General features: G+C 42.3%; 1 protein-coding gene across 7 annotated transcripts; it reads left to right on the top strand.

The window, feature by feature from the left end:
* Nucleotides 1-25,118, top strand: LOC116052919 (vinculin-like). Of its 7 annotated transcripts, XM_031303771.2 has the most exons (24): nucleotides 2-438; nucleotides 5,851-5,921; nucleotides 7,061-7,211; nucleotides 7,824-7,932; nucleotides 8,618-8,740; nucleotides 9,622-9,782; nucleotides 10,088-10,090; nucleotides 11,494-11,584; nucleotides 11,679-11,826; nucleotides 11,914-12,067; nucleotides 12,313-12,488; nucleotides 13,151-13,341; nucleotides 13,718-13,744; nucleotides 14,090-14,289; nucleotides 14,640-14,768; nucleotides 14,869-15,018; nucleotides 15,128-15,236; nucleotides 15,396-15,698; nucleotides 15,795-15,919; nucleotides 16,832-17,017; nucleotides 18,199-18,375; nucleotides 22,144-22,347; nucleotides 22,439-22,543; nucleotides 22,858-25,118. In XM_031303771.2, exons 1-24 carry the CDS (start codon nucleotides 271-273, stop codon nucleotides 23,002-23,004), a joined length of 3,408 nt encoding a protein of 1,135 aa, XP_031159631.1. In that variant the 5' UTR covers nucleotides 2-270; the 3' UTR covers nucleotides 23,005-25,118. The 7 variants fall into 7 exon arrangements, with proteins under 7 accessions (XP_035848626.1, XP_031159631.1, XP_031159639.1 ...); XM_035992733.1 differs by lacking the exon at nucleotides 18,199-18,375 and having other exon boundaries at nucleotides 1-438; XM_031303779.2 differs by lacking the exon at nucleotides 10,088-10,090.
* The last annotated feature ends 368 nt before the right edge of the window (nucleotides 25,119-25,486 follow it).

Genomic DNA, 25,486 nt, shown 5'->3' with positions numbered 1-25,486 from the left:
AGAGGGCGGGGATTCCTTCTGTCACGATTTGGATCGCTCCCACCGGAGGACACCGACCGTCTGAGTCCAGCCTTTACCGAGGTGCTCGCCCACAAGAGGAGAGACGCATGAGGGTTTCGTCTTAGGGGTTGGACTGACAACTCGGGGTCTGTCCTCCTGTCGGTGTCGGTGAGGAGAGGAGAGGGAGAGGAGAGGAGAGAAGGGGGGTCTTCAGAGCTGGAGCGACCAGCCGCCTTTCTTTTGTCGGGGCTGCGGTAAAAGTCGTTCAAGATGCCGGTGTTTCACACCAAGACCATCGAGAGTATCCTGGAGCCGGTGGCCCAGCAGATCTCCCACCTGGTCATCATGCACGAGGAGGGGGAGGTGGACGGTAAAGCCATCCCAGATCTGACGGTGCCGGTGGCCGCGGTGCAGGCGGCAGTCAGCAACCTTGTACGGGTGAGTCCCGAGTACGAACCAGAACCAGGGCGTCAATTCACTAAAAGCCTCAATGGCAAAGTGTCAGCATCCATATGTATCATAGTTTTTATGTTATCATAAATGATTATAATAGGAGGTCATCACACTGTCCTGCCCTGCACATGGGGCAGTAGGCTATAGCCTACATTTATTTTTCTATAGGCTATGGCTTCCAGATGGATTTATTGCAATCCAATCTCGATCTTTGTTAGCCATGATATCATAAAATGATATATAATACAGCCACACACCCAGCTGACGCTCATGCGTTTTTCACGAGCTCCTGCAGTGTCAAACTCTGCCCCAATTGGTGATCAGATGGCCGCTGAGCTCAATTAAGTTTGTGGGGCGGAGGGAACGAGTGCTTGATTGAATTAACGGGATCTCTCTCTCTCTCTCTCTCTCTCTCTCTCTCTCTCTCTCTCTCTCTCTCTCTCTCTCGCTCTCTCTCTCGCTCTCTCTCTCTCTCTCTCTCACACACACACACACACACACACATACATACACACACTGTGATCAGTATAGAGGGAATCGTCACTTGTGCCATAGGCTACTTCATTAAACTGAGTTAGATTATTGCAGAATTTGCAGTTTATAGAACAATGAATTTTGAAAACTCAGCCCATTCATAATAACCTCCATAGAGAATACACTATGTGGTCATTTATCAGACTCCCATCTCTTCCCTTCATAGTAACTCCTACACTTTCCTCCCTGTTCTCTCTTTTCCCAACTCCTTTGACCTCTCCACTTTACACGTCCCAGTGAGTCTAAATTGTCATTTTGTGTAGAAAGAGGCAAGCTTTAGTCAGACAATTATGTCTCCTCTGTATGCACTGACTGGAAAAATCAATACGGGCCACATCATTAATGCCAATCCGGTCATTGTTATTGATGCAGGGGCGACCATGCTTCACTCACTCAGGAGAACTCAGTAGCAGACGGACACTCACTCTATTCCGCTTCACAGTAATAGTATGAGCCTGAATGTATCTCACAGTGTGCAAGGTCACACTTGGTGCAGCAGACTTGATCAGGATGCCACATAAACTGTAATGCAGGTTGTGTGCTTTGTCAAGATTTAAACAGGCGTTTTCTACTTCTTTGTTGGGCATCTTGACAGTTGTATTTTGCTCTCCCGTTTACCTGTTTTTATTGTATTTTGCTGCATATTACTGAAGCACATCACCATAATGCTGCTATTCTGGCCATGGCTCCTCTGTACTTGTTTTCGCTATTGGACAAAAAGACATTTTGAAATAAAGTTTGAAATTGTTATTTTGATATCATAGTGGTATGCAGGGGACCATGATTTCTCATCTGGAAAGGACTAAACTGTTGGCTAAATCCAAAAATATACAGTATTGGCTAAATGCATTTTGTGATATTACTCAGCATGTGTAAGAATATCTCTGAAGGATTTTGAAGTAAGACAAAAACATTAGGATTCTGCAAATCCATAGGAAGGTCATTAATACTTTGTAAAGTCAGTGTCCACCTTCACTGACTTCAATGACTGCCACATGGAAACTATGTTATTGGATAGTCTGAAGGTTTGTCGAATTGTTCTTTATAATAATTTACAGTGAATAAAGCATCTTTAATTGTTCTAATAGTTATTATGTCTGTATGTGTTTTTTTTAAGATTTTTTTTTTGGGCTTTTCCCTTTATTTCAAAAGTGGATAGATATGAAAGGGAGAGAGATAGGGGATGACACGCAGCAAAGGGCAGCAGGTCAGATTCGAACCCTGCGCCGCTGCAGGACTGGGTGAGCTAGAGGCCGCCCCGTCATGTCAAAGTTTTGAATAGTTCACACATAAGGCTGCTGCTTCCCTTTGCAAGGACACAAAAGATCATTTGATAAATATCTCATTAACTGAGATGAATAAAAAAGGCTATTCAGTTTGAACTCAAACACAATGAAAAATCCTCCTTTTACGCAATACCATCCAGCTGCACCGAGTCTTCAATATCTCATTGCTACCGGGCACTCCTCTCCATCTCTCTCTTTTTCTCAGCTTGTCCTTTTTTGACAGCCATTCGTTGACTCAATTCAGTTGATCCATGCAGACAGTGAGCAGAAGGAGGCTAATAGCAGCCTCAGGCATGTCGTTGGGTCTCAGATGATGGAGATGCCAGGCCATAGAGAGAGATAAGGGCTGAGGACACAGTTGGAAGGTGTCAGACAGAGGAAAATGCTGTTAAGAGGGAGGAATCAAAAGATTAACACAATAGATGAAAAGTAGGATGCAATAAAAAGTATAACATGCTTCAGATCCTGTCTTTTCCTAGCGTTTACTCTTGTTTTTTGTACTCTGCATAACAACACAGCTACATGCCTACATACGCAGTTGAAGAAGAAATGATGAGTAGTTGTGTAGTCCACTAATAGAGGAGTGAGAGTTAAGAAGTGGGTGACAAGAAGGTGTTGAAAGAGAGCACAAAAGGTCCTTGAAAACAGAGCTTGTAAAATCAGCACTGGTTGGTTGCTGGGTAGATCAACTGAATTGGATGTAAAAGATACCTAAAGCTGAAATACACATACACTTCTGAGCACATGCTCTTTATTTTAGAAAGCTGATTCATTCCTACACTTGCGCAGTTTGAGCTTAGATATAACACTGTATACCGCTACATGCCAGCATCACCACAAAAGTCCCACTGCACACTGATACAATTACACTGTTAACTTCGTCCAGGGTGGGCTGGATGTGGGGGGTACTTAAAATCTAGGTCACTGAGACACTTACCCACACATAAGATGGTGTCGGTCTCTGTCAGAGGTTGTGCGTGGGTTGATTCGACTAAAGATCTGAAGGATGCTGTTGGTGTATTTGGTTGAAAGTGTGAGCTTGCTAAAGTTGTGCAACTTGTCAACATAGATCCTGAGTATGTCTGGGGGAGGGGGAGGAAGGAATAAATAGATTTACCGTTAAGTGAAGTAGCCACTCTCTGGAGAGAGAAAGAGAGAGGAGGGAAGAGCGAGAGGAGGGATGCGAGGAGCGAGATTGTCGACTGAAACTGTCGAACAGCGTGATGCAGAATGAGGAAAGAAGAAGAGGGATGGAGAGAGGAGGAGGAATAGCCACTTTCAGTCGGACACCGGCACCCTGTGAGGGAGGGAATGTGTCTCTGGCGTCTTTAGACCAGACTCTGCCAAGCCTCATAGTCCACCCTCCCACCTACACCCCATACACACACACACACACACACACACACACACACACACACACACACACACACACACACACACACACACACACACACACACACACATACACACCAACTGTCCTCAGCCTGCTGTAAATATGAGCCATCTCTTCTTGTTCATTGGCAGACCCAGGATGAGTCTTAGTCCCCTGTGCTTCTCAGTTTGCCTTAAATCTACTCCTGGCTTATATTATATTGCAGAATTATATAATATTTTTATTGTGTTATCTAGCGCTGAAATGGTTTGTTGAAAAATTGGTTTGTTGATTGACAGAATGTTGATTACGGTAATTCCATCTTGCTAATCGATAATGTAATTTGCGATCAAATAAGTAATTTAAGTCAGAGAATCATCCACCAACTCTGTAGTTCCTCTCAGCTCCACAGTGTTTTAGCATCTTTCAGCTCATTGTGTTGGTTTTACGTATGACCCACAACTTTGTTGTTTTTGTTCACCCTCACAGCTCTCATCGGCTTTGTTTCCAGCAGTAGCAGGCAGCTGTACACTACCTGCTCAGCACCAAACTGTAGAAAGACAAAGTTAGCGACTAGCTAGTGAACATATTCAAGTATTTAGTAGCTGAAGATCCAAATATGCCCCCCTGCAGTTGGTGGAGACCAAAATAGAGCTATAAACAGAGTGAATATGGGAGTGACATTAGTCAGATGGGCACAACCACGACTCCAAATGAATGCTAATGTTGCTCTATGTCTTCTGTATGTGTTAATTGGCAACTGTTCAACAACTTTACAAGGCTATAATATGTCAAATGTGTGTCAAATCTTTATCTTGTTCTGTGCTAAGTGGCTAAGTATGTCTCACATATGTGTGTGCAAGGAGGAAAGACAGTGGAGAACGGCATGCAACTAACTTTGAACATCATTTATAATTTCATGGTCATTGTCCAAGACATTCTCTAATAAAATTATTATTATTCATTACTTGCAGGAGTTGACTTTTGCCATTATTCTTTGATTGGGCTGGACTGTTAGGTTCCATGTAATATAAAATTATTAGAAAAGAGAGTATGAAAGCTGAACCCACATCAGAGCTGATGCCTGTGGATCTGAGATCAGACTAATTGTATTGTGTCAGCTTTGAGTGACAGCTGTCTGTTTACCGCTGAATTGGTAACCACACACATCACACTGTCAGTGTGTCCAGCAAACCACTTAAATTCTCATTAATTATGTATTGAATAATCAATTCCAAGCTTTGCTGCTTACAGGAAACTCACACAGGTCTTTGATCTTTCATTTAACGTGACTATCCGAATGGTTTCATCAGTGTGCGCTCTACTTGTAGAGCTGCATTCCTCACAGTTTAGAGTTGGGAAACTCCTGGCATTTTTAAACAAGGAAATTCAACAATATACATTTACTGTAAGCCTTCAGATATATTGATCATATTTTTGCAGTGTTTGTGAACATTCATTTATACACCACTGCCACACATGACAGGTTCAGTGTTGTGTAGGTGAATCTGTGTTGTTTTGAACAACAACTCTTGAGTCTCTGGAGCCAGAAAGTCTACTTTACGTAACAGACTTTCATTGACGCAGCAGCAAGAGACTGATGTTATCATCTCACTTTACAGTAATTGCATCTCAAGTGTGTCACTGTGTGGTTGCATGTGTTTGTGTGTGTTGTAGGATGTGTTTCACAGACATGTAGTTTTTTTAGCCAGCTGCATCACCATATGAACATGGGCCTAGGCGGAGGAAAAAATCAATACTCACAGTTAACGACTGTCAAGTTCGATTTGTTCATTAAAAAAAGAGAGCATATACATTTACCAGGTCCCGACTATCAGTTGTGCCTGATTTAATGTGGAAAATGATTACACTCCAAACATTTTCTACATTGTTGATGTTGTACTGATGACTACAGACCTCCAGTAGAGCAGCATAAACATCTCCCGCCTCATGTAGAATAACAGGCGTCCGACTCAACCAGAGCCCGAGCTGCCTGCCCTCGAAGCTTGAAAGATATGACATGCACGCATGGTTGAAATAGGTGTGAATTGATACACACCCGTTCACCCTTCAGGCTATTAATAGCGCTTACTTGAATAGTATTTCCTTTCCTACTTGCTGCAGCTTATGATAATAAAATAAATGGTTGATCTGTGTGTGTGTGTGTGTGTGTGTGTGTGTGTGTGTGTGTTTGGTGTTTTGCAGGTGGGGAAGGAGACTGTTCAAACCACCGAGGACCAGGTGATGAAGAGAGACATGCCTCCTGCATTCATTAAGTAAGTCTGTATTTAAAGCATTGTGCAAGAAAAAGCACTGCTCTTGTTTCTTTGTATAACTCCCTCTGTCCCTCTCTCACCCACAGTCACTCACAGAAATACACAGTGACAAATTTATGGAAATGATCCACTTTATCTCACAGAGAACTTGTTGAAAAGAGGATTCCAGACTATTTAATGTCAGGAAACATGGCTGAGCGCCCAGCTGCAACAAAGAGCCACTTCTGAGGCCGAGCCTGGGCGACTGTCCGGCTCTCTGCATCCAGATCGCTGAGAGGCTGTTTGTTGTTTTCCAGCTTGCATCCAAAGAGCTGACATGAACTCTGGGTGCCAGCTTAGAGCTGCTACTCAGCAATCCTGGGGCATAGACGTCTGGCTGTGTTTGCTTGCCTGTATGTGTTGCATTTGTGTGTATGTTTATCCTATTACTGTGCATTTGATATAATTGAATTTTCAATTTGTTCTCGTCATGATTTTCGTTTGAATTCGTCGTTGTTTTAAGAAAAGGGTCCAGCAGATCCACACACTGCTCTCTCAGGCCCACTTGCACATACACCATAAATCTCACTCACGGGGCTTAGAAAGGGGCGTGTGGGAATGTGAACCAGCCTAAATATAGATGAACCAGCAGCCATTGATACCCTGACCAATGGGGGTCAGAAAGAGGAGGGACTTGGCTTTATTCAACTGCTTTAAAAATCTATATTTCAGGTTAAGCTAATCATTAATCTCTGATAGGCAATTCAAGTTAGAAAATGAAAGTCCTAAACTTTGACCATTATAGCATTGTAAATGAGAAATTGGTAGATTTAACTGAATTAAGGCTGACATGATTGCAAAAAAAACTAAATCCAAGATTTATTACTGGGCATCAACGCTTTGTCATTGCATTTTTATATCGATGAGACAAACTTTCAAATGCAGAACTAAACAGAAAAATCTCTTCAAATTTGGTGCACTTCCCTATGTGCTCACCTCGTAACCATCTCTTGTTACCAGGAGAGCAGCTTCTTTAAGCAAGTGGCATATGGTTTTCTTTTCTAGACATGAGATCTGATCTTTTTGATTTACAAGGCAATACATTCCTATGATTGGTAAATGTATATGCTGATCGTCTTAAGCCAGTTGTGTATTTTCAGGGTGGAGAACTCGAGCTCTAAGCTCGTCCAAGCGGCTCAGATGCTAAAGGCAGATCCATACTCTGTTCCTGCGCGAGATTACTTGATCGATGGATCCAGAGGGATACTGTCTGGAACGTCTGACCTGCTCCTCACCTTTGACGAGGCAGAGGTGTGTGTGTGTGTGTGTTTGCCTCCTCATATCCATGTATGTGACCTGAGAATCACTCTTACTTCAGAGGTGTGGTATCTTTCAGGGAAATAAAGCTTTATATAGCTGCACAGAGAAAGGAGGAACTCAGCTTTGAGCAAGTCTGTAATGGAGCCTCAAATGCAGCCAGATCTAATTACTGAGATCAAATGACTTCCCTCTATCATAACTCAGGATGTGTATTTGTGTGTGAGGATATGTACCAGTCTGCATGTGTGTGTGTGTGTGTGTGTGTGTGTGTGTGTGCGTGTGTGTGTGTGTGTGTCTGATAAGTGAAATCACATTGGGCACGGGATAATGCTCACCATGGCTCATCACTAGCCTCATTTTTGAAAGAGCAACTTTTCACAGTCACAAGACGAACATCACAAGACTTTACACATACCAACACACACACACACACACACACACACACACACACACACAAAGAACAGGATAATTTCAACGCTGTCTAAAAACAGCTCATGCACAGATTGAATTTTGTTCTCTTACTGTAATAAAGAAGTTTGTGTATAATCATCATCAGCCGTTGTTTTTTGATCTGCTTGTGATTATGTCTATGTTATCTAATAGGTGCGTAAGATAATTCGTGTGTGTAAGGGTATCCTAGAGTATCTGACAGTAGCTGAGGTGGTGGAGACCATGGAGGACCTCATCACTTACACCAAGAACCTGGGACCAGGTCAGCAGGAGCTTTCTTTATTTTCTTTTCTTTTCGGACAAAAGAAACATTTTGAAGGAAAGGAAATTGTCTACAATTTTCGGTCATTTCATAGACCAAATGATACTTATCACAAATGCATGACACTATATTTTGCACTTGTGGCTCTGTTTTACAATGGCCACCAATAAAACATTAACAGTGCAATGAATCTTTGTGTTAGAGTAATCTAAGACACATTTGCCATGATGAAAACTAAACTGACTGTTCTCTGACACTAAGATGCTGTGATTAAAGATCTGATATTTTCACTGACAGGAGAGCAGCACCATAAACAGGCTATTTATCATCAGAGGTAGAAGGTCAATTGTGTTGTCAGAGCACGGTGGCATAATGAGCTGGAGGAAATCTGATGCCAAGGTTTTCTCACACTTGACTGATGCTGTGATTGTACGAGATCAGTCGTTCATGAAGTAATGATCTGTTTGGATGTGTTGGAGCTACTCAGTTAGTGAATATGCTGGAGGATGCCCTCGGTCTCTGATCGTAGCGTAGTGAACACTGTGATGCTAACGCTAACAAATTGAAGGGCAGGACTATTTGCTGCATTCTACCTGCTGGTTGGTTTGATTATGGTGACCTCTAACTTTCACAGAACAATAAATTCTCCCCCAAAAACTCCCCATTTTTTGTTTCTTCCCCTCAGGGATGACCAAAATGTCAAAGATGATTGAGGAGAGGCAGCAGGAGCTGACGCACCAAGAACACCGACAGATGCTAGTCAACTCCATGAACACTGTTAAAGAGCTGCTGCCTGTTCTTATATCAGGTTTGTGCGACTTTGTGTGTTTGTATGTGTGTGTGTGTGTGTGTGTGTGTGTGTGTGTGTGTGTGTGTGTGTGTGTGTGCAAACGACATTGCAGGTCACTGAGCATCCAACAGTTGTTATAGCAACGTTGATAATTACAGTCATTAGTTGCTGGGGATGTCAGACTACACACACCTGCCCACTAGCTGCTCTCATACTGTATACTGCACCAGAAAAGAAGAGAAACATCAATGTGGATGTAATGTCAAAACTGTTGCGCTTGCAAAATCACAAACCACTTTGCAACATAAAGTTGCTATAATCAATATGTTCTACTGTTTTGAAAGGGTTCAATGGTAGTGATGAACCTGCAGATAATTATCATCTGACTCTGCAGTCCCCTCAGCTCTATAGAGCATTTTACCATCTTTCAGCTCATTGTTTTTGTTTTCAATTTCCTGTTTTGGTTCACTCTCACCGTTCTTACCAGTGTGGTTTATGAAAAAGATCTGACAAACCCACTGTATGCTACATGCAGCAACAGAAAGACTAAGTTAGCAACTAAATGGTGAACATGGTGCAGCATTTAGCAGCTAAAGAGACAGATTTTTCACTCAGGAGAGGTGGAGTTTGCCATATCAACTTAAATAGTATAAAGTATAAATATAAGTATTTTATATTTATGTATAAAAGTGTATGTTGTTTCCGCTGCCTCCAAGTGGCCAAAAATTAAGCTAATACAGCTTTAAAGCCACTAGAATTTAAAGGATTGGAGCAAGTTACATTATTCTGATGGTAGTTTTTGTTTGTTGAATATTTTCTGGTTTTGGGGTTTGCCACAGCGTCTTTTTTAAACTACACTACTAGTGGGGGATTTTCAATACTCATGTTTCTGTCCTCAGCTATAAAGATTTTTGTCGCAACCAAGAGCAGTCGAGGTGCCGGCGTTGAGGAGGCAGAGAGGAACAGAAGGTTTACTTTTGAAAAGATGAGCGCTGAAATCAACGAGATCATAAGAGTCTTGCAGCTCACCACGTGGGATGAAGACGCCTGGGCCAATAAGGTATGACCTGTGCTGCACATTTGAACTCTGATTTTCTTCATTTTATAACCTAAACCCCCACAACTACTTTAAAAGATCCCCACATACCTAAATCAGATAATCACTTTTGCTTTGGAGAGCCTGTTTGCACACACATAGCCACACACTCTATTCACACATCGCTCTGTGCTGCAGAGAGCATCTACGAAAAAATTCACTCTTTTCTTTCTGTCTCCACTTTTTCTTTTTGCTCGGTAGTATAACTCCTGGTTTTTCTTTTTCTTTTCTTTCTTTACCTTCCTCCTCCATTCTTTTCCTCACTGTAGAAGGTAAGCCTGTTTCTCTCCCCCTCTGCAGTTTCCAGCATGCAAGTGTGCCTGTGTGAAAGAGTGAAGGAAATATGTCCTCATGCTTACATATGTATCTGTCATGCTGGTATTTAACAGTTAGTGTGTCATGTGTTTTAGTCCACTGACTGTTAGCTGATGTGATCTATATTGTCACTATATTGTTATATGTGCATCTGTTTGTCTCTAGATGTCCATTTGAGTCAAATGGCTTGAAACAGATGCCAGTTGTAAGATTGTAACAATACCAGCTTCAGACATTCAATCCATGTTCAATCATGGTATTTTCCTTCTCGTGCTGCTAATGTTTACTGTGTGATGGAGCTGTCAGTAGCACAATAAGATACTGTTTTGGGGCAGAATATACTCTCTTGGAAATGTTTATTTGGGCACGTCAGTTAGAGACTGTGCCACAAGATAATTTACTGGTAAAGTCAAGATCTGTTTCATCAGTCTAACCTGTAACCCTGCATGTTTCTCTGCACACAGCTACCTCAGACAATGATCTGTCTGTCTGTGTTTTTTTGTGTGTTTGCTGCTGACATACCGCATACTGAGCTGTGTATGAGCTGTGATAAGCACTTACTGTCAGTGTGTGGGGGAACCACCGGCACACGATGACTGTCCTCCACTCAGGTCATGAATTATAGAAATAAGCTGGTTGGTGTCCAAACACATCTATAATAGATGGGTTGTATTGAACGCTTCCACTTAAACGGTTCATTCTCCTCTGAGCTGGAAAAAGGCTTTTTATCCTCTCCACTGTTATGAAGCAAAGAGTTCCCCTTTAATGTTTCATTTCTATCTTTTTCATAAGTAATTCTTATTTTTTATTATTTTTTAACAGTTGATCTCTATACATAATTTCTGAAATGCAACATAACGACTTTTGTTGTTATGAAGGTTAATAAATCATGCATTACTAAGTTTGTATATTACAGATAATAAATAGCATTAATAAAAGTAACTTTTGGGGTCGCCAGGTTAAGAGACTACAATTAAGTACATACTATTTGCTCTGACGCTTCTAATGCAGTAACTGTTTATTGACATGAATGTGATGTAATGTCTGTAATTCATCAATAATTACATTCTTACATACAAACAAACATTTTTGGGATCCTTTTCTTTAAAGTAAAAAGCTGATTGGATATTTTGTATTTTTCTTATTGTAGACAAATCCCACAAAATGATCAAAACTAACAATGAATTGTTCCTATTAACAAGTATTACTGTAGCCAAAGCCTGATAAAGTATAAACATTGAAGCTTAACACCAGCACTGTAATTTATGTTGAGTCAAACCCATCATGTTATTTTATACCCACTGCTGTTTTGACAGAGCTATATTCACAATGCTGCGTTTTCTCTTACCCTTACCCTCAGGATATGGAGGCTTTGAAGAGATCTCTGGCTTTGATCGAGTCAAAGATGGCACAAGCTAAAAGCTGGCTTAAAGACCCCCATGGACAACCAGGTAACTGGATTTTCCATGCTTTCTGCTAAAACACTCAATCAGCTTTTTAGATGTTTTTGCACAATGTGGTCCTGTGGTGTATCGTCGTCCCCAGGAGACCCTGGTGAGGTTGCCCTGCGTGTGATACTGGATGAAGCTGGTAAGGTGGGAGAGCTGTGTGCTGGGAAGGAGAGGAAAGACATACTGGCAACCACTAAGGCTCTGGGACAAATGACTGACCAGATTGCAGATCTACGAGCCAGGTAGTGTGGTGGTAGAGATATGTGAGTTAATGTTTGTATGCATTTTGTAGTCTTGTGTTAGCTGTGTGTGTTTTTCTTTCATGACAGAGGCCAGGGCCCGACCCCAGGGTGTGTGCAGCGTGCAGGACAGTGCTCGCAGGGCTTAGACTTGTTATTTGGCAAAGTGGACAGTGCTGCTCGCAGATTGGAGGCTCTAATCAATGCTAAACAGGCCATTGCCAGGAGGCTGGACGCTGCACAGGTCAGATAAAACAACAACACAGTTATCCATGACAACCCTCTCCCCAGTGAATAATACCTACTCCTCTATTTATACTATTTCTGTTTCTTTTGTTCAACAACAATTTAAGTCATAAGCTAATGTGAATAAGAGCAATCGTGAAATGCTTAGAATAAACAATATTTCATTAACTTTTCCCATCCTTGAAGACATCCTTGTTGCTTATTTCATTAGATGAGAATTAAGCCATATATGTGCATTTTTAGGCCTGGCTGACTGATCCTAACGGCGGTCCTGAGGGAGAGGAGAACATCAGAGCACTGCTAGCAGAGGCCAAGCGCATCGCCGATCTATGTGAAGACCCCAAAGAGAGGGATGACATCCTGCGCTCCATCAGTGAGATCGCAGGCCTCACCGCCAGACTTGCGGAGCTACGTAAACAGTACGCTTTCCTTCTTTGGACACATGCACGACCAATGATGTTTCGTGACTTCATGTAATTCTTAGACGCTCTCTTTCTAGGCTAAAACTGCAACCTCATGCCACCGTTAGGTGGCATATTTTACCTGCCTGGAAAATATGTTGTTGCCTGTCAACCCTGGGCGTCAGTCCTACAATAAGGTTTCTCTTTAAATATGTTGTGAAACAGGTGGGGCTATGGTATTTATGTGGAGGGTCAGTAACAGTTTGATGATCAAAACTTAATTCAAGAACCTAAAGGAAAATACCACTTATTTCAAGGTTCCTGCCACTGAATTTCATATTTGAAATACATTTCAGATGCAGTCTGATTGGCAGTTTGTTTGTCATAATTATTCTTCTGGCCTTAGATGTGTCAATAGTAATTAAATTCACGATATATTTCCTTGAACTGTTATGTCTTTATTTGTGGCTACACAAGACAAAAAGTAATGTTAACAAAAACAGATGAAAAAGTGGCATCAGCCTTTGATTGTATTTTCCTTTAAGGTGGTGTCTAACAAGGTTATGGTAAGACATTTGGTGGGTTTGAAGCCCATATTTAATGGTGAATTTCTACGCTTCATAGCTTTTACACCTTTTTGTTTCCCCCTCACATCATCTCTCTATCTGTTACTGTCTCAGGGGTAAAGGTGACAGCCCGGAGGCCCGTGCATTGGCTAAGCAGATTGGGGCGGCACTGCTGACTCTGCAGTCCAAAACCAACCGTGCCGTGGCTAACATGAGACCTGCCAAACCTGCCGTCACCTTGGAGGGCAAGATGGAGCAGGCCCTCCGCTGGGCGAACAACCCCGGAGTAGACGACAGAGGAGTAGGTGAGCGGGGTTGGATGACAGCTCTCGGGATCTGTATATGATGTAGTAGTTTTAAAATAAACGCTCTGACCTTCCATGCCTTTTGTCAGTCTGTGTGGATGTGTCAAGAAAGTAGTCATGGGACCCTGAAAGATGTGAGGTGTTTGTGGTCCAAAGTGTGTCATTTTCAACATTTCTGAATATGGTACAGAAATGACTGTGCTGGTGACTGATGCCGTTTCCTTAAATGCCCACAGTGAATCACTGAATGAATGAATAACTTAACATAGTCATTTAGGAAGCATTGTTTTAATGCTTTGTTAGATGCCTGTTGCTGTATCCATGTTTGGTCATTTGATTGTTTTCTATTTCCTCCCATGCTTCCCTATGGGGGCAGAGTGTGAGATACTACAGTGGAACACAGGTACCTGCCCACTATATGTTTTCTTAGAGGATATGACCAAACACTACAGATAATAATCACATAATGACTTCTTAGAAACATTATGACCTCTTCTCTAATTTACAAGATAAGATATATAAACTACAGTCATTTCTCACCCCTTGCATTCCTAGTACTTATTAGATCACGTAAGCAACAAATACAAAATCACTGTGCTGCAATTTAGAGAAGCTTCATGTCTAAATAAGGTCTTGTAATTGTTCTGTTGTTAATTGTTGTTGTTGTATCTGGGTTTTTATTTTTATAGGAAATATTGTGTATCCATATGTGATGTGAAAATGACTTGTGTCCTGTGTCTCTCCCCAGGTCAGGCAGCAATAAGAGGAATGGTTGGAGAAGGGAGGAGACTGGCAGGAGGCCTGTTGGGCCCGTATCGGCAGGATATGGTTGGGCGCTGCGACCGAACAGAGACTCTTATGACATCTTTGGCGGACATGGCCAGCAGGGGCGAGGCTGAGGCTCCTCATGCACGAGCTACAGCCGCACAACTGCAGGACAGCCTCAAGGTAGCTCAACGGTCTCACAAACACACACATTAATTTATGAATGAATCACTCCACTGTCATTACAAACCTACTCTGTGCAGCAAACATTGTTCAAACGCACAGAGGTAATTTTAAGTGATAGTACAGATCACAAAGTTTCCAAATATACCAAATATGTCAGGCTAAATTTTGGGGAAATGTAAATAAAATGATGCACAAGACATCTAGAATATTTCCATTTGATCGAATGGTGCAGCCATAAAAAAAACATGGAGTCCTGTATTTATGATGCATGGGTGATCATTGGAATTCAAAGTATTGGTGCAGAGCTCCACCTAGTGGACTCATATAACACTCTCTGCTTCTACTAGGACCTGAGGCAGCACATGCAGGAGGTGATGACCCAGGAAGTATCTGATGTTTTCAGTGACACCACCACCCCTATCAAACTGCTGGCTGTGGCTGCAACTGCTCCCCCCGATGCCCCCAACAGAGAGGAGGTCAGTAACGTACAACAATCTGTGTGTAAAAAATGGAAACCGAATGAAAGCGGATGATTATGTCTGTAGTCTTCATAACCAGCATTAATATTTGTTGTAGGTTTTTGAAGAGCGTGCAGGGAACTTTGAAGCCCACGCAGGTCGGCTGGGGGCTACTGCAGAGAAGGCTGCTGCTGTGGGAACAGGCAATAAGAGTACAGTAGAGGGGATTCATGCTGCTGTGAAACATGCCAGGGAGCTCACACCACAGGTGCTAATGTTTGTTTAGGCGTCCCTGATTTGCACCATTGCATACACTGGTTAAAACATGTAGCTGTCAGAGTCTGTCTAAACAGTCTGGCATGTTTGTTGATGTCCAGGTGACCTCTGCTGCACGGATCTTGTTGAAGAATCCAGGAAACAAAGCAGCATACGAGCACTTTGACACCATGAAGAACCAGTGGATTGACAATGTTGAGAGACTTACTGGTGAGAAGTTTCTTTCTAGTTGCAGATCAAGTTCTTGTTGATCTCAACACATATATTCCAAATGACATTAACAAAGTGTGTGTGTGTGTGTGTGTGCGTGTGTGTGTGTGTGCGTGCGTGCGTGCGTGCGTGCGTGCGTGCGTGCGTGCGTGGCCTCAGGTCTGGTGGACGAGGCCATCGACACCAAATCTCTGTTAGATGCTTCTGAGGAGGCTATAAAAAAAGACATCGACAAGTGCCGAGTTGCCATGGCGAATGTTCAGCCCCAAATGCTTGTTGCCGGGGCAACAAGCATAGCAAGACGAGCTAATCGGGTCCTTTTGGTGGCTAAGAGGGAGGTGGAGAACTCTGAAGATCCACGGTTCAGAGACACAGTGAAACACGCGTCAGACATCCTCTCCCACACCATCTCACCCATGGTGATGGATGCTAAAGCTGTGGCTGGGAACATACAAGATAAAGGTACAGGAATACACTATGCAACACATGTTCAATATACTGTATGACAGGTTTATTCACTTCATTGTCTCTCTTTATGCTCCACCTTCTCCTCCACAGCTCTGCAAAAGGCCTATTTGGACTCGTGTCTGAGGATCCTGGCTGCAGTTGGAAAAGTTAGAGAAGCCTTCCAACCTCAGGAGCCTGACTTCCCTCCTCCACCACCTGACCTGGACCAACTCCATGTACGCACATTCAAACACATATTTCATATTATCCACAGTAAACCTTCCTACCATCACTTACTAAAAATGAATGCATTAATACAGATGGGGAAAGTAATTGTTTATCAGCTTTGGTAGCAGTGACCTTGATCTGCCAACTGCTCCAGTGGAGCTGCTCAGTGTCCAACAGCAGAAAACTGGTTAGAGTGGGCCCTCAGGTGTAATTGTAAATGTGAAGTTGGGTGTTGCAAAGTGCATACTCACTTAAATTCCTGTGGAAGATTAAATGAAAGGTTAAGACTGAATAAAATGTAAACAAATACCTCATCCTCAGGCCTGTTTTACCTAGTAACAAACACCATTTAAAGACCCTGAATACCTCTCAATCAGCTTTTTACTGTGAGTAATTGGGTCTCACATGAATGCCATATTTTCTGCTAAATTAAGAACAGTTTGGGTCATTTTACTGTCAGTCTAAAAATATTTACATTTAAGCAATCAGTATTGCAAAAAAAAGCAATATTGGGACAAACAGTATAGCCTAGGAGATTATAACAAAACCAAAATGGTATCACATGTTTAAAGAGTAACTTAACAACTACTAGAAATCATATCTTGCTGACTTCCAGTGCTTTAACTCCTCACCCTGCTGCAGTGATGTACTGCTGTACTCCAGGACCTCATGACATCACTGATGCGTGTTTTTACAAGTGCAACAGAACACAATTGCATGTTGGTCAGAGGTGAAACAGGCCTGAAACTTTCAACCAGAGAGGGCAGCAAACTCTGCTTTTACTCTTTAAAGCCCCAGTGTGTAGAAGTTTAATGTCTTTATTGATACAACCACTAGATGGTGCAAAAGTCACATCCCCCTTTGTTCCTGATCTACATATGTATCAGTAAGATATGTGTGTCTATATGTGTATTTTCCAGGTTAGTGATGAGCAGGCACCACCCAAGCCCCCCCTGCCAGAGGGCGAGGTGCCCCCGCCTCGGCCCCCTCCTCCAGAGGAGAAGGATGAGGAGTTCCCAGAGCAGAAGGCCGGAGAGGTGCTCAGCGAACCCATGATGGTGGCAGCCAGACAGCTGCACGATGAGGCACGCAAGTGGTCAAGCAAGGTCAGTTCACACAAACATAGAAATCTACAGTTTGCATATCCACCCCATCAAATGCGTTTAATTTCAAAATCAGTAGCATACATACATTTCTAAGCTATCTGGTTAATGATATCCTTATGTCATGTTAATAGACATGACTTCAGGGATTGAACTTTTTCTCTCTGTTGGCTATAATGCACTTGTCCGATGATGAAGTGCCTTCTCATCTCACTGTGAATATCCTGAAATCAAGTTTTTCCTAAAATCATGTTGATGATGGAATGTGGAGATCAGTGGCTCAAATCCAATTTCAGAGGGAAAACTGGAAACTGTCATCTGTTCAAGGTGTTGGCATTTAAGGTTGTTAATGGCTTACACGTACACACTTACGTGCACAAAGTAAATATAACAAATTAGTAATTTGTGGAGGGTCAATCATTCCTCGAGAGACCAAGCACACTATATATTTGCAGTAGACTTTGTATTCTTTGCACTCTTATCCCTATTGGGGTCTATGTTCTGTATGTGTGTCCAATTGTTTTTGTGTAGAGAAACTGTGTAAATAACCCTTTATTATCTTTGTGAAGCTCGTAACCGTTTTACCCTCTATAGCTTTCCTGACAACATCTTTTTAATGCTATGCATCAGAGGTGTCTTTGGAAACCAGGCACAAAATATTTCTTATCTTTTATGGCATTGCGCCACACTCAGTTTCCCAGCACACTGCTAGACTCCTAAATACACTAGAAGGATGCCAACCACTGGATTTGGCTACAGTTGTATGCTTTTGCAAATGCTTTACAAACTGTCAACTCAGCCACTGCCTCAGAGTAAGGCCTGTCATCCACCTGCTACCTGCCCAAACCAGCTCCTCTTTCCTTTTTTTTCTATCTTTGCTTGTGCGTGCAGTTTCACCTCCCCTCTCCCTGCTTCTTCACAGTGCTTGTATTCACTCCTCTTCCCTCCTGTACATCTCCTGTCCTCTGTTCTTCCATCCAGTGCCTCTCATACTGTACTAAATGCTTCCTTTTCCCATGCTTCCTTCCCTCCTGCCATCCCTGGCTTCCTCTTTCCCCTTTTTCTCCACATTTTTCCCATCTCCTCCTCCTCCCTCCTTTTTTGCCTCCCTCCCTTTCCTTCCCATCCCAATTGATCCACCAACCACCACCAACAATCCCCCCCACCCCCCCGTGCCCACCCAGCCTGAGGATGAGGAGGCAGTAGAGGAGAGAGAGGTAGATGATGAAGATGAGTTTACTGATGGTGAGGATGACTATGAGCCAGAACTGCTGATGATGCCCTCCAACCAGCCTGTCAATCAACCCATTCTGGCAGCAGCCCAGTCTCTCCACCAGGAGGCGCGCAAGTGGTCCAGCAAGGTCTGCGCACGCACATGCACATGAGTGCACACACAACCAGATGTGGGTCAGTTTGGTATTTGTAAATGGCTCCCAGTGTTTTGAGCTGCTGAGTGGATCATACAGCTGTTTGACCCCACAGACACAGACATCCACACATGCAAACAGATATATGTACCACACAAGGAAAGCCCTGCAGGACAAATGAACACCCTTTGGAGTACTAGCCATGGTACTAGCTGACAGTCACTGTGGCTGTGCAAACGATGAGCACTGCATCTGCCACTACCATGGAAACTTCCAACCAGCTGTGGCTGTTGTTGCAACACACTCAGGCATGGTTGACACACGGTTCTGCTGACGCCACGCTAAGATTGTACTATTAATTAATCAATCAATAAATCAGTTTCATCACCATTTATTTGTCACATGAAATCATATAAGTTACAATTCCAGTGAAATGTGATCCCTTATGTGTATGTAACCTTTCCTTTAGGCAGGGTAGAGCACTGCCTATTGTATGTTCAGTCGACGAACCACTCTTTTCAGGGCCTTGCGGTCCTGTTTGGTTCTATTTCCATACCAGACAGTGATGTTCCCTGTCAGGATGCTCTCAATGTTGCAGGAGTAGAAATTCCTCAGTATTTGAGTGGATACCTGGAATTTTCTCAGACGTCTGAGGTGAAACAATCTCTGCCTTGCCTTTCTCACCAATGAGTCAGTATGTACTGCCCTCGGTGATGTGAACACCAAGGTACCTAAAGCTTTCCTACTTCTCCATGAGGACCTGTTGATATTAGGGGAGGCTTAGTTCCTTCCGTGATTCTTTCCAAAGTCATATGATCTCTTTAGTCTAGCTGACATTCATGAGTAGGTTGTTATCCTGATACTAGCGGGTCCAGGGTGTGAACTACGGTGGAGCTAGGGGGAGCTAGGGGGAGCTTATTAAGGGGAGCTCGGCTCCCCTTAATAAGACATGGGCTCCCCTGAAAACGTGATTTGTGAAAATTGGGGGGGGGGGGCTGTCTCTAAAAATATTAACAGTGTGTCATTTTGACGTGCAATTTCAGTTTTGTGTAATGTGATCATCGTGATTTATTATGTGTAAAATTGCAAAAATATTCATTCATGCATGACAGCGATTTAAACCTAATTCACTTCAATAAAGATAACTATACATGCTATTCTTGTCATGAGCATCAAGGCGTGGCGGCACTGCAGTGCAAATTCAACTCATGTTTAGTACATGTTAAAGGTGCTCTAAGCAATGTTGGGTGATGTCACTTCTTGTTGACGTTCGAAGTATTGTCAAACAAAACGGAGGCTAGCTTGCCCCTCCCTCCTCCTCATCCCGTCCCCTCCCCCTCCCTTCCGTGCACTAACCCCCCAACCCCCAAATCCTTCTTGTCAGTTATTGGCTGGAACACTGTTTGTTATGGTTCGTGGTGCAGGTTGGCGCAGTTTGTTTTTGTTGCCGTTTGTGGAGCCTGGGCTGTCTACAGAGACCGCAGTGTGTTCAGGGGACAGGCAGCTTGCGGATAGTGAGGAGATGTTTGCTGTATGTGACAAAAATGTTGTAGCCTAAAAAATGTGTGACATCGCTTAGAGCACCTTTAACTCAAAGATTCGTAGAAAAAATATAAACGTTGAAGGCCATTAATCGGCGTGCAAAGTCCTTGAAATCCATTCTGCAGTTAGCATCATATAGCCATGGCAAAAAGAAAACAGGCAGTTTAATTGATTTTACTAAGAAATTGTGTAGCGATGACGTTAATAGCATGACCAATTCACCTGCTGCAAGCCCTGTTAGCACACCTCCCGCCGGGGTGACAAAGCAAGAAGAGGCTGCAGAAATAATGTCCTCTCTGGTAGATGATGGTGGTAACAGCTTGTCAGAGGCTGGTCACCATCCTAACCCCTCTTGCTCCTCTCTCCCATTAAATTGGAACAGCCAGCAGTGGAGAGACTGGAAGAGCCCATATACATGGCTGTTTGTTAACCCTTGTGTCGTCTTTAACCCTTGAGAGAGATTATCTATTGATTGATGGAATAGCTGACAGTATAATGCCTTTGCATCTTAAGCAAAGTCACACTTGGCCATTGGCTGCATCCTTTGGGTTTATTCAGAATAGATGCAAGTAAGTCTGCATGTTTTTCACTTCACCTTTTTACATTTTAATAGCAACGTTCTTGTTTATTTTCAGGCTGGAGGCAATTCCAGGTGCAACTCCCAATACACTTTTGTTTGCAGAGTAAAGTTGAAGCTCAAACGGAACATGTCAGAGACCGTTTACCCTGCAGGGAGATCACAAACTAAAACCTAAGTGTTGCTCCTCCAAAAGGCCTCAGGCAATACTGTAACTACAGTCTGCACACACTGTGGACACACAGTACTTTGTTCAAATGCTAACACGCTGCTGGCAAAACGGTTAAGGATGGAAGCTTGGGTTGCATCGCTTAGGCCTAATTGAACAGAGGAATTATGGTATTCTTCGGTAGACTGAGTAACTTTAACCGTTGTTCATGTGAAATCTCAAAGACAGCCTGATGCTTTGTTTATAGACTATTTGTGGGTGGCTGTTTGCTGTTTGAACTATCAGTTCCTGTCGATAAAGTATAATAGGGTAAATCCTCTATCCATACACTTGTAGCTGTTATGTATCTTTGTAAGTCGCAAGCGCACGACCCCCCCCCGCCCCACGCCCCCTGGTGAAAAAAAAAAAGCGGGCTCCCCCAAAGGCCACGATATAGTTCGAACACTGAGCAGGTCCTATATTTCTTTAAGGTAGGCCTTTTTTATTGTTGTCTGTCATCAGACCCACCACAGCTGCGTCATCATCAAACCTGATGATGGTGTTGGAGTTGAAAGTGGCTGTGTGTGTAGAGGGAGTACAGCAGGGGACTCAAAACGCAGCCCTGGGGTGCTCTCAGGGTGGAAGAGGTGTGTCTGTCCACCATCACCACCTGGGGTCTGTCTGTCAGATCAATTCAAGTCAAGGATGTGTGCTATGGCAGGCCATGGCGTCTTCTGTTGATCAGTTGGGATGAATGGATGAATCAAGAAAATAATCCGCAGTATAAATCCATAATTGAAATAAGCAGTAATTTGAGAGGCGACCAGAGGATCCCAAACTCTCCAAATCGGCAACAAGTAAGCAGCAGTTAGAAGTATAAACCTTCAGAGCTGTAAAATCCTGACAACAGCTAAAAACTAGTAATCCTGTGTCCTTTGAACATTTAAGAGAAGATCTGGAAGACCTTTGGGTGATGTAGTTTTGACGTTAGACTGCCTGCTTGTCGGATATGATCACCAGCTTCTGCTTCTTAGCCTCTGGGTGCGTGATTGCCCCAACACTGTGAACATCACCTAATGTGTACTAACCTCACGTTGACTGTGATGTTAAGGGAGACGGTGAGGACCTCAACACTGTTTCCCTCCAAAACTACGGATATAAATTTGAGAATTATCTTAATCTGTGAGGGTTGAAGAATATGTGCTAACTTGCACTGACCCTGCATGCAGTTTTCCGCTTGTAAATGTAGTGCCTGTTTTGCTTTTGTCATTAAACTCATTCATACAAAGCACCAGCATTCATTTATTGTTTGATAACACAATTTTCAGTGTCCTACGATCCTATGATTATTATCAGAAAAATGTGTGGGAACATGACTCATACAAGATGTTTCTATTGCATTCTCATCATCTCTTATCCAAAGCCATGCTCCTCTCCAGTATCTCGCTCACAGCTCTTACTGTTTCCTCCTCTACCCCCTCTCCGCTCTTCACAGGGTAATGACATCATAGCAGCAGCCAAGCGGATGGCTCTGCTAATGGCAGAAATGTCTCGGCTGGTGCGTGGTGGAAGCGGGAACAAGCGAGCACTTATTCAGTGTGCTAAGGACATCGCCAAGGCCTCAGATGAGGTGACAAGACTGGCTAAAGAAGTGGCCAAGCAGTGCACTGACAGACGCATCAGAACTAACCTGCTGCAGGTAAGGACATACTCATATAGACACATGCTGAAAAGCCCTTGTCCTTCTGTTTTGTACAGAAAATGAATTACATGTTTTTCTTCTTCCAAAGGTGTGTGAACGAATCCCAACCATCAGTACTCAGCTGAAGATCCTCTCTACTGTCAAAGCCACCATGCTGGGACGAACAAACATTAGTGAAGAGGAGTCAGAGCAGGTAAACTCCTAAAATTGCGCATGATATCGAGTACCACTTCAATAACAGCGCTCTCTTTCTCCCCAAAATTTAAATAGTGATAGATAACTGAAGTAACACTGAATTTTATAATGAGCCCAAGTCAATCAGAGACTGGCCCAGCGGATCAGTGCATGCCTAAAAGCTAATTATTTTGTAAAAGTACAAAATCAAAATACTAGTACAGTACAAGTACCTGAGTACAGTACATGAGTAAATGTCTTCTCTCTGATAACTTGTCTTAATTTTGTCCCATCTCTGGTGTTATTTTTTTATCCAAATGTTTCCCTGACCAGGCCACAGATATGTTGGTCCATAACGCCCAGAATCTGATGCAGTCAGTGAAGGAGACCGTCAGAGAAGCAGAAGCAGCCTCCATCAAGATCCGCACTGATGCAGGATGCACCCTTCGCTGGGTGCGCAAAACCCCCTGGTACCAATAAACAAACCTGGTCACTGAAAAAGTAACACTTTTAACTTGGCAACAATAGCACACACCTCCATTCATGTATGGATTACTGAATGGCCTACTGGCTACAAAGACACGCAAAGCAACTGCAAAGAGACACAAAATAACTACAAAAAGGGGCAAAACAACAACAAAAAGACACAAAATGACCACAAAGAGACACAAAATGACCACAAAGAGACACAAAACGACCACAAAGAGATCACAAAAAGATGCATAAGGCTATAAAGAGACACAAAATGACCACAAAGAGACACTAAACAAGCACAAAGAGACATTAAAACAACACAAAACTATAAAGAGATGTGTAACCACTACAAAACGACGCATGTCTGTGCCCAGGAGCCCATTGTCTCGTAATCCATCCATGCCTTGAATAAAAGTAGCAATGTGCATACTCATGAGTAAACATGCACTTCTTGAATAAGGAAACTGATGGTGATGTGGTGCTTACCAGTAACCATTAGATTTGGTACCAAGCAGGTTTCATTTATTGGAGTGAGTTCAGCTTTGCTATCCAGTTCTCTTTATCTGTAACTGTGGAATCACGTAGGCTAATCCGAGACAGTTTATAATATATATTTTTGGTATGTTGTGTTACAAGAGTTTATCCAAAACCCAGGTATATTTTTTGCATGACATTTTTTTCTATTTTCTAAAGGCAAATTATGACATTAAGATACTTATCTCCTAGAGGGTTTACTCTTATTCTTTTTTTTTTTTCAGTGAGTTTCTTATTGTCAATTGTATATACAGTAATTATTTGTTTAATGGACAACACTCAGCTATGAGCTTTATACACTGAGTTAGACATTAAAGTGTAAAGTCTTGTGTGAGCTGATGAGCTCTCCTCATGTTTACTTTTAGTAATAACACTGTTCTTAACTGAAGATCTATGAATTCAAAGGTGATACAACATCACTGCTGTCCGGTGATGTTCATACTTGAAGAACTAAAAGGTCTTCTGAATTAAAAGTGTTATAATTTATAGGCAAATTATACAGTTTCAAAAGTGATTGTATAATTTTTTTTAAATGTATGGTTGTCAATATATATTACCTTGATTGCAGGAAGGTTGATACTTAATAGGTAAGAGACTTTCACATGACAGTTGCAGTATGACTGACAGTAAGGTAAGGCGAGATGAGCTGTTTTGTTATGGCTGTTTTGAGTTCTTTGTTTTAACTATATTCAACTTTAACAGTGCACAATGCCAAAGGATTTGTTTTAAATTATTGTAAGCCTCATCTTAACACTTAAAATCCAGGTTATAACAAACAAGACAGACCATTTCGTTAGAGATGCTGAGGTACTTTTTGAGGTCTGTTATTTTTTTAGCAAAAAAAAAAGAGATAATGTTTTCTCTTTTAACTAATTGTAGTGCTTTGTTTCTGCACTCTAACAGTTGAACTGTTTGGATGTTTTATTCAAAATGTATCAAAACCAATGATTTTAGACAGCCATTCAACTTCCTGCTTTTAGGCTTTTCTCCATGTGTGAGCTAAGTAGTCCCACTCTGAATGCTCTGAAGCATCATCTTAACACAGATTTTCTAGAAGACCCAGGTGGTTTGAGAACAAAAACAAACCTTGTATGTGATATATCAGGCATTAATGCCAGTAGGTATTAGTGTGGGTGTAGCTGCTTTTGTCTGGAATAATTACACAGCAGTTCAACAACAAATGATTGGTAAATCAACATTAAATGCAAGCAGATCAATGAATACATATTTTCATTCCCTAAACAGTATCTCATCAAGTTTTATTACACATTTTTATGGCTGGGTAAATGTAACTATTGTTCTATTCTGTAATAGAGAATCTGTATGTGTGTATGCGTTAAGCCTCCTCACTTAATCAGTATTAGAGAGCCGTCCCCATGGTGGTTAAGGGACAGATCTAAATTTTTGCATTTTCATCTTTATTTGGGCCTACCAAGCATGTAGCAGTCACTGACCCCTCACTGAGAGCGACAGGGTGTATTTGTTTGTGTACTTGTGTTCATTCACACCCTGAATGTATTCTGATAGCTTCTTGCCCTGCCAACACATCAGCTGTGCCTTGGAAGAATAAAAGACTATAATAATGATGACTGGAGTCTGCCTGTTTATTCCCTTTCATAAGTTACATGTACCACAACATAAAATCAATGAGTGTTGTGGGGAAGTAAGACTTAACTGAGTCGAGTCCGAGTCCAGGACTAGAGTACTCCATCACTGCCATATGCTAACATGCTCAATATGACAATGCTAGCATGCTGAAGTTGATGTTTACTATGGCTGGAGCATGTTTATCAACTTAGTTTAGTGTGTAAGCATGCTAGCATTTGCTAATTAGCACTAAATGCACAGTAAAGCTGAGGCTCATTAATTTAGTAAACCAAAACTACCCATACTGCTAGCATGGCTAAAAGGCACATTTTTAAAGCTTTTATAAGACATATTACACACTGGAATA

Source organism: Sander lucioperca, chromosome 15 (assembly GCF_008315115.2).
Source record: "Sander lucioperca isolate FBNREF2018 chromosome 15, SLUC_FBN_1.2, whole genome shotgun sequence".
In the NCBI taxonomy this organism is placed as follows: Eukaryota; Metazoa; Chordata; class Actinopteri; order Perciformes; family Percidae; genus Sander; species Sander lucioperca.
This window is presented reverse-complemented; position numbering and strand designations above follow the sequence as displayed.

Coding starts and splice junctions, on each gene's coding strand:
- LOC116052919 (XM_031303771.2), top strand. CDS start 271: ATGCCGGTGTTTCACACCAAGACCATCGAGAGTATCCTGGAGCCGGTG. Junction 14,769..14,868: donor ATGCCCCCAACAGAGAGGAG/GTCAGTAACGTA, acceptor TATTTGTTGTAG/GTTTTTGAAGAGCGTGCAGG. Junction 15,019..15,127: donor CCAGGGAGCTCACACCACAG/GTGCTAATGTTT, acceptor GTTGATGTCCAG/GTGACCTCTGCTGCACGGAT.